Consider the following 15,359-nt stretch of genomic DNA (forward strand, 5'->3'; position numbering starts at 1 on the left):
TGCTGTCATATGATCTTCACAGCCAATTTCCTTCCCCCCATGTAAAAGAGCAGTTTTGTGGCTGTCTCTCCCCCCCCCTCTCTCTCTCTCTCTCTCTTACTAACTCACTCACTCACTTTTATTAAGTTTCAGTTCCTCTTTCCACTCCTTTCTCTCTCTCATTCCCTCTCCAACTCTCCCTGCCTCTCTCTGTGTAAACTTCAGCATTGTCTCTCGCCGACCTTGGGTATTAGCTCGGCATGAAACTTGGCTGCCTTTCACTAGAAATCCCTTTTCTACCCCCCTCCCTCCAGCTCTCTCTCTCTCTCTCTCTCTCTCAACCCTCTTTCCCTTTCCCTATCTCCAATTACTCATGCTCTGTATGTGCATCCTCTGGGCTTTATGTACACAGTGTCCGCGGTTTGTGGCGTAAGCTATTAGTGTGCCTATAGAGGAAACAAAAGATGAAAGGTGTCGGGGGCAAAACAAAACTCAGGGGCGTTTTCTCAGGGTGTGCAGTGCACCTCCAATCCTCCATGTTGTTCCCCAGCCTCTTTTGTCAACGTTGGCCATGCTCGTCTCTGTTTACAGAATGCACAGCATCGAGGCCCTTTAAATTCCTGGCTGTGAATACTGAGAGATTAACCACTGTAGCGCAGCACAGTATTGCATCCCACCACCTGTTGTTGGTATTGTCTAATGAAGAGCAACAGTCGACAGCCCCTGCTTCAACTGTCTATTAGCACATAACAGGAGGCCGTCACGGAGTCGGACAGGCCATTTTGCACAATGGGCCTCTGTGTACTGCTGGCCTCGACCATCTCAAAAGGTTTTTGAGATGATCGGGAGGGGAGGGGGTGACATTCCAACTTTTATCAAAGTATGGACAACAAGCCCTCAGAAATATTTGCACTGCTGTTTCTGGAATCCTTGGCTGTAGGTAGGGCTGCCAGAGCCGGGCTGTGGTCATGAACGGCCTGATAACAAAGCCCGGTGCAACGCAAACATTCACTTCAATGTATTATGATCACCAACAATAGACTGAATAACACTTTCACTACTTGGAATGAAAGGGTTTTATCGTGAAGCGGAGGTACTGATTAGGACTCAGGCTTTTTGTGTGTCGTTCACTAGGATTTGAGCCTAGCCGGGATTATGTTTCCGTTTTCTGTGTCAAAGGGCTGGCGAGACTTCTCAAGGCTGCACACATACACAATCAAACCACTGTTCGATAAACAAACAGGAAAACAGACAACACACCGGGAATCCTGGCACAACACCCAACTTACTGTATACACAAAGACATGCATGAATGTGCGCACACATACAGTACACACACACACACACACACACACACGCACAGTACATGCACGCACGCACACACACACACACACACACACACACACACACACACACACACACACACACACACACACACACACACACACACACACACACACACACACACACACACACACACACACACACACACACACACGAAACGTGTTTGTTTTAAATTTGTTAAGCTCTGAAAAGTGTTACTGATTTGTTTTACTTTTGCCACTGTTTGCTGTTCAAGCACTTTGGTTGAGTTGCAACAATTTTGTTGCAACAATCATTACCTTAAAAATGCACCTGCTCATCAGTGCCTTTACCACACAGCAACAATGTGGAAGAGGCACACACACACACACACACACACACACACAATGGTTCTAAGGTCCTCTGCTGCCATCTAGTGGAATTTATAACAAGGTGACCCTGTAGGTCACCATTCCACTGCAGTGTCCTCCTCAGACACGTCAATTTTTACAATTTATATTAAAAAGACAACCTTCTTGAGGAACGTGCATAATCCTTTCATAGACAGACCCTTGTCCAGTGCCCTGAGACCCAGTCTGACTTCAGAAAGCCACATTACAAACAGCAATGGTGGAGACTCCAGGGAGTTCATTTGTGTATCTCTAACAGTCAAGGTGAGCCTGTTGTAGTAGCCATCTGCCTCACGCGCGCGCACACGCGCGCGCACACGCACGCACGCACGCGCGCGCACGCACGCACGCACGCACACACACACACACACACACACACACACACACACACACACACACACACACACACACACACACACACACACACACACACACACACACACACACACACACACACACACACACACACACACACACACACACACACACACACACACACACACACACACACACACACACACACACACACACACACACACACACACAGGCTAGAGATACACAAAAAGTCACCTATAGACATGCACGCATACATGCACACTCTCACACACACACACACACACACACACACACACACACACACACACACAGGCTGGCGGAGACAGCAGAGAACCAATGTCAGCCTTCACTTTGACCTTCTCTCCAAACTGCTTTGCTCCAGAATAGCACTGCAGAGCTGCTCTGTGCAACACACTTAAAAACGTTACAAGACATGCCTGAGTAACTGAGTCACTGTTGGCTAAACATCATTGCAAGCTTAATAAGTTATGGACGTACATTTTGATTTAGGTTCTAAATGAAATCTTTTTTCCAGGATATTTACTGCTTGACGTTCAATCCAAAGTGGCACGATGATGCCACTTTCCCCAGAAAATAACTAGAAAGTATCCTAGACTCATTAATAAGATCAGAGAGGATGTTGACAGATGGACGGTCCTACCCCTCTCTTTAATAGGTAGGGTAGAGACGGTATGAACATCCTACCAAGGCTGCTATACTCATGCCAAATGCTATACTGATCCCGGTACCTTCCGCCACATTTAACTTACTAAATAAATTAATTTCACGATTCATCTAACAGGGCCGGCAAACGACCCAGGATCCGTCTCAAAACATTACAATTGGCCAAGACCGCTGGTGGACTAGCTCTTCCTAATTTAAAATACTATTTTTGGGCAGCCCAACTCAGACCTCTAACTACGTGGATAGAAAATGATGAATCGACCAGGTGGTTGATTGAGAAAACTCTATGCACACAGCAGTCCTTCCCTTTTCAGGGAATAAAATAAATGGCGATGCTATGGGAGTTTGGTCTAGGTTCACAATTAAAATATGGAAAGAAGTCCAGAAAGAATTTAAACTGCCTCAACTATCATCGGGCTTGTCTTCAATTGGGTGCATGGGAGGTTTTGTGCCTTCAAGGCTAAACGCTGGGTTCCAGGGGTGGAGTTTGCTACTCCTCAGGTTTGTCCACCAGTTATTTTCCTCCAATCAGTTAAATTAATTTCAACAACTCAGAAACTAGTTTAATCTGCCCAGAACAGATTTTTATAGATACCTCCAACTAAGACACTATTTACAAAGACATGATGACTGGGACAAATTTCAAACCCCTTCAAGTTTATAATCTCTTTTTATGGACATTCAAAAGCACGGTTCATTTACCAAAGTAATTTCTATCTTATATCAAACTCTGCTAGCAATGGTTCCCAATAACTCTCTTTATATAAAAGCCAAGTGGGAGGCAGAAAAATGGCTAGACGCCTGCACTGAAGTACATAAAGTAACAAACTCTAACTCTTGGAGAGAACATTAATGGAAAATTGTAAGCAGATTTTTTAAGACTCCATTATTGACTGGTAGAGCAGGCACTACTCCTACAACTGAGTGCTGGAGGGAATGTGGTGAACAGATCGGTAACCATACGCATATCTTTTGGACGTGTCCTAAGTTACAGCAATTCTGGAATTTTTAATGACATTAATAGAGTTTTTGACACTCAGATACCACAAGATTTCAAGACAGCTATTCTAGGAGTGGTGCCAACTGGGTTTGAAGGTAGGAAAAAGGTATACCTCCTCCAGATATTGTTAACAGCGGCCAAAAAGACTATCACAATAAATTGGCAAGGAAAACACCCTCCAACCCACGAACAATGGCTGAATAAAGTAAAAGAAATTAGAGAGATGGAAGAAATTACTTATTTGAGGCTACAAAATGAGCAATTCATTAAGAAATGGACGCCCTTCGCACGCATTTATCATTACCAAGATTCTCTTTGATTGATGGACCCCCCCCCCTTCCCTCTTTCTTTCTTTCTTTTCTTTTTTTCCTTTTATGTCCGTTGCCTGAACTACCCGATTAGATGTTGTCTTTCATGTTTACATTGTTTCACTTTATTATTATTGTTAGTATTATGATTTATGATTATTATCATTTTTATCATTTATCATTATTATCATTATTTTTATCATTATTTTTTCAATGTGTTACTTTTAATGTTGCTGCTGTCTCTTTGGGGAGATAATGTACATTTTGTATTGAGAACCTAAGGTTCTACTGTGCTTATTATGTATAAATGGCAATGACAATAAAAACAATTTTTAATCTGTGAAAAACGTGGGTATTATTTTACAAATATAAAAACAAAATCACACATGTGTGAACTAAGCGGTGCATCAGTACTGTACTGTACTATACTGTACTTCTCATACTGTACTGTACTGTACTGTACAAGAAATAGCATAGAAATGCCATAGTACTACATTTGTACTATGACATTTCTTCATGACATTGTTAATTGTAATTTGTTATTAATTCATGACAAGTTTAGCTTTTTTGGGAATATTTTTTTTAAATGTTTTGAAATAATAATTATTCAAAACAAAATGTAGGAAACAAAAGCCCATACAAATGGGTTCCGTCCCAGTGTTTGGGAACCACTATTCTAGGGGTACCAGCACTGGAACAAACTTTCTCTCAGAAGTTGCGGCCGGCTGAGACCCTGACTCACCTCGGGAAGGAGAAGGAGGGGTTACTGTACCAGCTGCTCCCCAGCCGCCGCGGCTCTCCTCCGCCTCTAGGAGGCGTCGTGTCGTCAGAGCCGCTGCTCAGCCGCTCGCTGGAGGGGGCACGCGTGGCGTCCGAGTCCCCGGTCACCGTGAGGATGTCGGAGTCGGACAGGCTGGGTATCTCGTGATGCGCCAGCGGGGCGAAGCTCAGCTGGACGATCTGCCTGGCGCTGTGGCACAACACGGGTCCCTTGATGGCCGGGGTGAGCGTGGGCAGGTCGAACGTCAGCACGGTCTGGGCGGTCGTGGAGGAGGAGGAGGTCAGCAGCAGCTCCTCGCTGTCCAGGCTGTTGTAGGACGTGCCCTTGGCCCGGTGGGACTCCATGATGTTCTCGAAGTGGCGGCTGAAGGTGTCCTCGGTGGCACGGCGCGGACCCGAGACCCGGAGGGGCGACTTCAGGGCCGGGTGGTGGTTGTCGAAGAACGTTTCCAGTGGCCTGGGAGAGAGAGAGAGAGAGAGAGAGAGAGAGAGAGAGAGAGAGAGAGAAAATCAGTGGTTGAAATGTTGAGGTATTTACTTGATGTTCCCAACCACTGGTACGTGTACCTGTGCTGGTACGCGGGACGTGTCCCACTGGCACACGAGAAGGGAATTCCACGTTTTCCTGACCGTGAATCTATAACCGAGCGTCACCATCATGAATCAATGACAATGATATAACATTATGTTGTGATTGTGATATAATAATACAGCAGCGGGTAGGCTACTTGAGGCCTGATTTTTTTTTGGTACATTAAGTACATGTTGATGCCAATACTTTTGTAATTTAACTCAAGTACATTTTGAATTCTGGACTTTTACTTGTAACACAGTATTTCTATATTGCAGTATTGATACCAAAAATGTGGTTTTCAAACAATTTCATGTGAAGGACCTCCAGAATTATATGTAATTGGCCACCGACCCCGATCTGAAAATATGTTTTTCCAGGGACTCCCCCAGAAGCAAATATTTGAGTTAAAAACGTTCGCTTTGAAAGAATATATATTCCAAATTTGTGCCACGTTTTCACGATTTTTCAAAAATAGCAGCTCTACAAGCTCGTAGCCCGGCACAGAGTGCTGCGCTACGAGCTTGTAGATCTGCTATTTTTCAATAGCTAAAGTATAACATAATGCTTAAAACACCAAAAACCTGAATGTGTTAATTAAAAACTTTGAGTACTTTTTCCACCACAGTCCACACATACAGTAAAATGTCACACATCTCACTCCAAATATAAATTACGGTTGTCTGTGCTAAACCATGTATTGTGCTGTCTGCTTAAAAACCTGTGTTTAATGAATGGAAAAAATGCCATCAAACCAGTTTGTGGTCTACTTGTAAAACTAGGCTGCGGGTGACATCAAAATAGTCAAATGTCCTCTAGTGACATCATAACCCTCACCTCTTCAGCAGTTGTCCGTACACCTCCGGCTCCTCCCTCATCCTGCTGTCGCCCTGCATCCTCACGCTGGCCCAGCTCACCACCTCCTCCTCCTCCTCCTCCTCCTCCTCATCGTCCTCCCCTTCCTGCTGCTGCTCGTCCTGCTCCTCTCCTCTTCCTCCTCTCTCCTCCCCGTCCTCCATCCCCTCCTCGTCATAGACCAGGCCCCCCAGGGGGCTGCTCCCCCCCGTGCCCCCTGAGGTGCCCAGCACACTGCGGTTGCTGCCGAATGCCGAGTCGGCGTCCTCCTGCTCCGCGAGCAGCAGCACCTATAGTGGTTGATTTGGACAGCAACATTTTTTTATTTTCGTTTTTTAGTAAAAACGTCTTTTGAATGCATTTTCGTTTGATTATACGTTCATTTCGAGGAAGCAATCTGATTGGTTGAAGTAGCCATCTAGCCGTGCTTCAAATGAGCATGATGCAACGCCTAATCAAAGGTTTTAACTTTTAAGATGTTGATATTCATTTTGTATTCATCCTTAGGACCCAAAAATCACACCTTGGAAAGCATGAGAGTGTCTATTTCAAGTGTTTTTTGACTGGGGGGTCATATTTTGACAGCAGGAATTGCCTGTCATAATTTGACCTGTATTAGGATATATTAGGATGTTGATATTCATTCATCAGCCAACACTCCCCACAGACAGGTATTTTGACAGGTAGTACTTGTAGTATTTGTCTGTGAAATTGTCAGTATATTTAGTCTTAGTTTTAGTCACCGTAGCTTGGTTTTTATTTAGTTTTTAAGTGAAACAAAACAAAATAAACAGAACATTTTTCGTCATAGTTTTAGTCGACAGAATCAACATTAGCAGCACCGCACCTCGTCAATAGCTTGGCATGGCCAGACCAGTATCACTGCGTGGTTACTAGTCTGGAACTTCAGTGTGGAAGATTAATTTCCAAGGATACAAACAGATTCCAACGTCACAGCAAAAAGTCTCACTTTTATTTTATTTGGCTTTGATTAGTGAGCCACAACTCTGGGGTGAGCGAAGTGTAATTCAAACTGAGGAGTGCCAGACCCAATCTCCCCAGGGATATTTTCCCCCCCTGTGTTAGATTCGTCTGGTTTCCAGGCTACCTCGTCGATGTCGGTCTCGCGGTAGCAGCGGAGCGGCACGGCGTCCAGGTCCGTCTCTGAGTACTTGAGCGTCCGGCGGATGATGCCCGTCTTGGGCGAGGCGGCGCCCGGCGGCGCCACCACCGGGGGAGGGGTCACCAGATCCATCTCCACGTGCCGCACGTCGTGATTGGCCAGGAGGTAGGGCAGCGAGGACGGGGGCGTCGGCGTGGGAGACTCACTGGAGTTGCCACTGGGTGGCGCTGTGGAGACTTCTAGAGTGTCTGAGGACACAGCAAGAGAGGGAGGAGAGAGAGAGAGAGATATGACCACCGTTGTGTGAAATTATTACCAGTGGTGGAAAAAGTACCTACTCTCAAATATATAAAATCTTGAATAGTACAAAAGTATTGTCACACATCTTTTGAAAATAGATGAAGTGGTTACTGTATGAAGGGATGAAGTGGTTACTGTACGTTTTGTAACTAGTAACTAAAGTTTTCAAATAATTTCTCTGAGTGGAGTAGAAGTAAAAGTACTGGAAATTGGAAATATTCAAGTAAAGTACAAATACCTGAAAACTTTACTTAAAGGTCCGCTGACATGCCCCGAAATTAATATGGGTGGTACAGCACATCACGTGGTCTGACTGAAAACAGTTTGAAACAGTTTGAAACGGGGCTACGGCGCTAGCAACAAGTGGCTATAGGTCAGGCTAGCGTTTTTGACGGTACATTTAGCGTCATATTGGCTATAAATGTAATTGAAAAAAATTATTTTTTCGCCAGAAATGCTTAGTTTGAATGCAATTGAGGTTGGCGTGGGGTTTTTTAGGGGAACTGCAGCACAAGCGCAAATTTTGGACTGGAGTCCCATGTTCCCCCGGTCGCCAACACCCCTGTCTGCCCGCTCTGAGACCTCTCAGCCCCGCAGCGCGACAGTCGCGACTACGGACGGTCTGCTGTTGTCTGGCCGCTGTGAGAGCAGCGCGACTACTGTTCTTTTCCCCTCTCAGCCGCAGGCTGACATGTACACCCTCGCTCTCACTCTGTAATACCGTAGTTAGTTACCACAACATTGTTCAAGTGAACTATAGTGTGTTTATGTTTGTATTCATTGTAATAATAAATATCGCTATGCCGAGGCATAGTCTTGCGGACGAGATCATGAGCCTCTACGGGGGACTGGGCATGTGTGTACACACACACACACACACATGCAATGGCACGGAATCTCTTCCCCGCTGTCATGCACTATAGCCACGGCTAAAAGTTGTGTGTCTGTGTGTGTGTGTGTGCGTACACACATGCCCAGTTCAATGCGGGGACCTGACCAGAGACTATACGTCCGTCCGTCCGTGTGTGTGCAGCCTGCATCTGAGACGGGCTAGACTATGTTGTCATGCGGAGCGACGCGGCGATAAATAAAATAATCATAGCGATATTGATTATTACAATGAACAAGCATAAACACACAGTTCACCTGAACAATGTTGCGAAAAAATATTTTTTTTAATGAGACTTTCACCCAGTATTCAAGCTAAATGTGACACCAAAATAGTAGCATAAGTTGCTATGCTACCACGGCCACCAAGCCCGGCGAGCCCGCATAGAAGTCGTTGGGGAAAGCTTTCGCCACTCTGACGTCAGAATCATGATAGCATTGTTTGATAGCAGTTATTAGCTCCCGAGGGGCGTGTCAGTCTTCCTTTAAGTTAGTTAGTTTACACCACTGGAAATTACAGTATATGCAGTATATGCAGTATACAATTTAATTTGTAAAAAACAAACAAACAAAAAACAATATTCTTAACCACATATACAATCTCGCAACATATCGTGATGTGACACATCAGTGAGTTTGTAAATAGGAAACATCAGATGGTTGACTGTCTAGTGTCTACATTACCCAAAATTAAATGGATTTGACTGTGTACGTAGTGTACAACATTAAGTGCTATACTGTACTTTCTAATTCTGAGGTGTAAATACACCCAGTGGACAAGACACACTTTTACATTACAGGTTCATGCTTGCTCTGACATTTGATCTACTATGGCAGTGGTTTTCACCGATACCACCAGTGGTCCTTGAGGGGGTACGTTCCAGGGGTCCATTTGGTTTCATTTTATGCTCTCCAGAGTTAAATTATTGTTAAACATCTGCATTAATTTATTTACAAGAAGTCTACACAATTAGAGCATGTAGAATTGGAATTGTGGACAAAATCGTATCCAACGATAACAAAATATTCTTTAGTTTTGGGCTAGATCTCCTCAATTGGTGGTCCGTGGCTCAAATGCCGAATAGATAATGGACCCCGATACGAAAAGGGTTGAAAACCACTGTACTATGATGCTACTAGCAGTTCAAGTCCATGCAGTCTCGTCATCTGGTTCTAATTCTGGCGATGGGCAGGGAATCAAAACTTCAAAGCGTTCATGTTGTGTCAGCGGTGCATTTAGCTCTCACTTTTCTCCCCCCGGCTGGCAGCCTCCTCAGCAGGCGTCCCGAATAAGAACTCCCACTTGGCACGTGCTATCCTCTGACAGTGGAGCGAGGGCCCAGGCACCAGACAGCCACTGTCCGTCTGCAAATATACAAATGATACGTACAGTAGCTTGCAGAGTTAGTTCAGTCAGATACGTATACTCGAGGCGAGGTTAATACGCTGCATTACTATGTGGGTGTATACAATGTTTGTAAGACCCACATGTCATACGCTGATGTGGCAATCAGCTGACCAATTGGGTGGGATATTTAAGCTCACCTAAGACTGCCTTCCTTCTGCATATGTTTGTTCCTGGTTGTTCTTATGAGATGTTTGCTGCCACCGCCACCCCAGCACCACCGGTGGGCTCTGCTATTTCTGTTCCCCATGGTGGGTGGGGGGATTGTTATTGTATAACTATCTCCCTGCTCTTAATGTTTAATGATGGCTGTCCAGTGCCTCCTTTCCTCCTGTAAACTGTCCTGCCTCTGAGATGCACCAGACTGGCCTGCCATAGATAGGCTAGAGGCACGGTTGGAACTCCCTTCTACTAAAAATAAAAAAGTATTGCTGGCGGTGTGATATGCCTGTGCACATTATGACATCTCTTTCAAAATTATAAACAGAGAGAGGGTAAAAACAACATAAATGCATTTGAAGAATGTATTGCCCCAAATAAACCACTTAAACCTCTCTATAGGCCTACTTAGTAAACTAATACTTAGTTGACCGGGTCGGCCCTGTACTTGGTCCACTCCGCACCAAATCTCTTCGCCGAAAAGCAAAACATTGCATTGTGAGCTTTCAGATCTGCTATCATTGGAGAATGTGTCCCGTCCCCACCCCCCCCAGAATAGGGATGCGAGGGTTCAAGTGGTTAAGAATAAACACCAATTATATTCTAATCATTGTTAAGTGGCCATAAGCAGGATATTCAACTCCTGGCCGTGTGGTTATTGAAAAATGATGTCGCTGATTGTCCCTCACTTGACCTTTTCTTTTTTTTCAATTTACTTTCATTTAATTTTAATCAAACATTCACTTGACCTTTTCAATAAAATAAAAATGAGCCTGTGAAGGCAGATAACACCGGCAGCTCACAGGGTGATGTGTCCGCTGATAGGTGCTTCTAAATGCCAAGCTCATGTTCATTCTACAGTAGATGCAGCTTGCTGCTGCTACCTGCTGCCATGGTTCTCTTCCCCTTCCCCCAAGAGGCTTGTACTTGATCACTTATCAGGGCAGGATTCTTTCAATACGCCTGAATGTGTGAAGAAGTCATTTTAAACGATCGTTCGTACCCCCATTGTTCTTATGTCTGTCTACTCTACACGTGGTGATGAGCATATTTCTCACCTGTATCCCTGAGGTGACGGCCCCCGTCTCGTTGCTCTGGTGACTGGACTGACTGGACTCCGGGGACACACAATCCCTGTCCCCGAGGCTGCCCGTCACACCGCTGGAGCTTCGCGAGGAGGACCCCCCCATCATGGCTCCGTTCTGTTCCCCTTCCGGGGGCTCCTCCACTCTCAGAAGGCCTGGCTGCCGCTGCTGCCCCGCACTGTATCCCTCGAGCCTGTCTCCCTCGCCGTCGTCACACCCCTCGTCCTCCTCCGGGGAGTCGAGCACCACCGGCCCCAGGAGCAGGACCTCTCTCCTCCTCTGCTCGGCACGTTTCTGCTGGGCGGTGGGGCTCAGGGCCTCGAGTCCGCCCCGACATCCACCGCGGGCAAGGCTTGGTCTCGTGCTGCTCTCTTCTTCTTCCTGGAGCCCCCACTGCTGCCTGGAGGTCCAGCTGACCGGCGCCTGCTCCACACTCTGGTGAATGAACAGTCTGCGGGAGAGCTCTGTGCATTCCTCTCTCTCGGAAAGGCCCAGTTCCCCTCCTCTCCTCTCTGGACCGGGGGACCAGGTGTCTCCCATGTACTGAGGGGGCTGACGCCGGTGGAGGGTGGGGCTATCCTGCGTTCTGAGCTCAGCCCGGAGCAACCGGGGGTCCCTCATGGGAGAACTGACCTCGGTGGGAGGTTGAGTGGGCCGGAGGAATCGCGAGGGGAGGGCGGGGGAGCCCGAAGCCACGGTCTCTGAAATGATGGAGCTCTGGTCCTGCCCCTCCTCTTGGTGCGTGTGGTTGGCGTGCGAGTTGGTTTCCTGCGAGTGTGACTGAGAGATGGAGTTTTCAGGCTGTTGGTAGTCTGTGTTGTCAGTTGCTGGCGTGTGTTGCCCATTTAAAGGGATGTTCATCTGAAGTATTTGCTGCTGGAACTGTTGTGCATTCGGAGGTGAACTGTGAAGCTCGTCAGAGCACGGGTTGCTGTCCAGCTCGCCTAAGGCATTGTGCAAAGAGGACCTTCTTGCCTCGGTAAAAATAGAGGACACTTTGGTAGCCTCGTCCGCCAGCCTGCGAGCCACCTCTGGACTGTGAGCTGGTGAGGACGGCCTGCTGCCACTTAGCTGGTTCATGCCCTCGACTAGTTTATTGCCAAGTTGAAAGATTGCTCCCTGGGGCGAGGGGCTCCTGGTGCACGCTCTGTGAACGTGTCGCGTAGTGGCTGGGCTCCCTGCAGTGCTCCTGTCCTGTCCTGACCAATGAAGCGGGCTCTGGTGGCCAGGGGTTGACGAGTTTGAAGTGGGCTGCCTCGTTTGGGAAGAAAGCTGGTCTAAGGCGGGGCTCCGGGGCAGGCCATAAAGGACCTGTGTCACGTGGTTGCTGGAGAAAGCACAGGTGTTCTGACGCTGAACGGGAGACCCGGCCCAAGACTGGCAGCGGGGCTGCTGGTTGTAGCGTGACTCTGCGCTGAGCTCGAGGGCGTGGGCCAGCTTGATCCTCAGCAAGGGAGATCCAAACTCCTCCACGGCCCTCTGGGTAGCTGCCCTGCCGATGGGGTCTAGATGGGATTGCCGTGCACCGGGGGAGCCCACGTGCTGGTGACCCCCTGGAGATCGAAAGGCCAGCTTTGGACTGGAGCCGCAGGAGGAAGTAGTGGGACTTCCAAACCAAATGGGGTCGCTGAGCCTTTTGTTGAAGCGGACAGGGTTGGATCTGTCCTCTCTGCCCGCTCTGCGGCACGCCGCGCCGCGGGGACTCTCCACCGTCTTCACGTTGGCCTTCTTGATGTAGCTGAAGGTCACCACGGAGCGCTTCCCGTCGCCGACCGGCTCGTCGTTGAACCTCCGTCCGTTGGAAGAGGCGCAAGGGGAAGCGACCCTTCCGAGGGAAGGCGACGACGAAGGGGAGTGAGAGGCAGAGACTCCGTCGCACGGTAAACTACGGCGTTTATTGGCAACTGTAGGGGACTGGCAGCTGTGGGCCGTCTGGAAGCTCACGGTGTGTCTGGCGGGAGACTGGCTGCTGCGACTGTAGTCGTGAGCGAGGCGGTGAGCCGCGGAGGTGCTGGTGACAGTCTGGCAGGTGGTCTGGTTGGCGAGCTGAGACAGCAGAGCTGCCGTGTTGTTGTCGTGGGATGAGTCCACGCCCGAAACCCGCTGCTCGGCCACTTCTTCAAAACCTCCTTTATTCTCCACATCCTGCTGCTCAGGGGCAGACCTCACCTCCACATACAGATGAAGGACTTTTCCAGACTGGGACATGACTTTTACTTCATCCCGAGGACACCCATAGAGAGAGAGAGAGAGAGAGAGAGAGAGAGAGAGAGAGAGAGAGAGAGAGAGAGAGAGTGGAAGATAGTGATAAGGAGGAAGAGATAAACAAGGAGATAAGCTTCCCTGTTGCCTTGTTTTCCTCTTCCTGGTGTTTTGATGCAGCTTATCTGCTGGTGGTGAATGTCAGTGTATTTTTAGGTGATCGTTCCTCTGTCTGTGTGCAGAGTGGACAAGCACAGCACAGGGTGAGGACAGAACGCACCCATGGGACGTCTTCAGCAGCATGTCCAATCTTCATACCTGTTAGAGACAGAAAGGACATGGGGAGCTGTCAAGTTTATTTAAAGGACCACTTCACCACTTTTCAACCTATCTTCATATACCGTACTGTAATAAGTCCTCACTAATAATCATGGCGCAATTTATTTTCTACTCGGTCTGTGTCTCATAGGAGGGCTGTGGGCAGTTCAGAAACCATCTTCCAGTGACATCATCGATGGGGAATACAAGCTAATAAAAACTGCAGGCTTTCTAGTCCTGAAAAGTTGCAATGCGAAAATGGAAGCCATCGTTCTCACGATAATGAAAATCTAAACATTTTTGTAAAAAGATCTTGTTTAAAAAATTATCTGCCTAACGAGCTTGTAGGTCTGCTATTCTTTTTAAATCGTGAAAATATTTATTTCAGAAAACTGGAGGATTTATAAGAGTTTTTTTCAAATTTGAGGTCAGGCCTAAATGGGTTAAGAAGAGTGTAACTTTGATTCATTGGCTGGATGTTAATGTTGTTGTTGCTCGTTTTCACGGTAACGATGTACTGTAAGTATAAATTTGGATTCAACCTCAACTCTCCTGGTGCACCTAAACAACACTCCTAACTCAAGCGCTGTAAAACTCTGTTAATGCCCCACCCTTCACCGATGAGTAACAGTTTCATTCTCAGTTTTTTAGGAGGGCTGTAGCACTTTCTGCCCCAACAAAAGAGAAACACCGGTGGGAACAGCCAAGGTAGTAAAGAAGTCAAACGGTAAAGTGACATCACTCCCTGTTCAGTCATTCCCTCCCTCTGCCCTGCCTACCTTTTGAAAATGTATGCTATGGCAACTTGACTACTTTATAAGTTTACATAAATATCAAATTCTAAAATCCATACCCAAAAATATATACATTTTTACAAAGACATGAATGAATATCTGTTTGAGACTTTCCCAGCAGGCCACCTTATTTTCTATAGCATGTACCGTACCTAAGCCAGATCAAATGAGTTTTCATAAGCTATTTCAACATTAATGGCACAGGATGTCGTGGACTGACCTGCTATCTCTGGGATCTAAATATATATTACAATGTGCTTTAATGAGGTGTGCAATAGATACATGGTATCAACTGAGAAAGGTGAGCACATTCTGCGGGCAATTAGGCCTACCCCTCATTTCCTCCTCTTTGTCTGTGACTCACCAATGATGACACAAGAGTGGTGGCACTGTCATTCTGAATGCAACAAATCCAAGCTCACGACGCACTCTGACAGAGAAAATGAAATCATGTTTTGTTTAGGCCATTACAGTTTATTTATATATTTATAGCAAATATACAACATTGATAGCAGGAAAGACGAAAAGCAAAAGGTTGTCTGTCAATTCACTGCTTCCTAAACTCCTGCGGATTCAACTGAGGTGTCTGTCATTTCTGGAAATTGAAAAGGTTGGGGGCTTCTCAGCAAAATGTGTCATTCTTCCCCCTCTGTGTTCCAACAGACTGAAATACTCAAGTCTGTTGAAGCATTAACCATACGGATGTCAAAATTGTCAATTTCGTGACATTGCAAAAGCAGAAATGTCTTTGATATTATTGTCGGCCTGTAATGGCGAAGAGGAGACAGACTGTGAAGTTGCCCGAACGGCCAAGGCTCCAAGAACAGTCAGAAATGCCGTTTCAGGGTATTTATTTCGCC

General features: G+C 46.7%; 1 protein-coding gene across 4 annotated transcripts in view; it reads right to left on the reverse strand.

Moving 5' to 3' along the window:
* Positions 1-15,359, reverse strand: part of LOC308333171 (uncharacterized protein) — an 84,422-nt gene that overhangs the window by 46,775 nt on the left and 22,288 nt on the right. For 3 of the 4 annotated variants that reach the window (XR_013965780.1, XM_080789366.1, XM_080789365.1), the window contains exons 2-6: positions 11,159-13,705; positions 9,784-9,901; positions 7,334-7,596; positions 6,208-6,515; positions 4,762-5,256 (exon numbers count right to left, since the gene is read on the reverse strand). Coding sequence is in view for 3 of the 4 variants with exons in the window: in XM_080789366.1 (XP_080645492.1) it covers positions 4,762-5,256; positions 6,208-6,515; positions 7,334-7,596; positions 9,784-9,901; positions 11,159-13,393 (3,419 nt within the window). In the remaining variant the exon portion in view is untranslated. Of the gene's footprint in view, positions 1-4,761; positions 5,257-6,207; positions 6,516-7,333; positions 7,597-9,783; positions 9,902-11,158; positions 13,706-14,863; positions 14,930-15,359 lie in introns of all 4 variants that reach the window. The other variant, XM_080789367.1, reaches the window with a different exon arrangement.

Source organism: Protomyctophum bolini (assembly GCF_963924005.1).
Source record: "Protomyctophum bolini genome assembly, chromosome: 18".
Taxonomy (NCBI): domain Eukaryota; kingdom Metazoa; phylum Chordata; class Actinopteri; order Myctophiformes; family Myctophidae; genus Protomyctophum; species Protomyctophum bolini.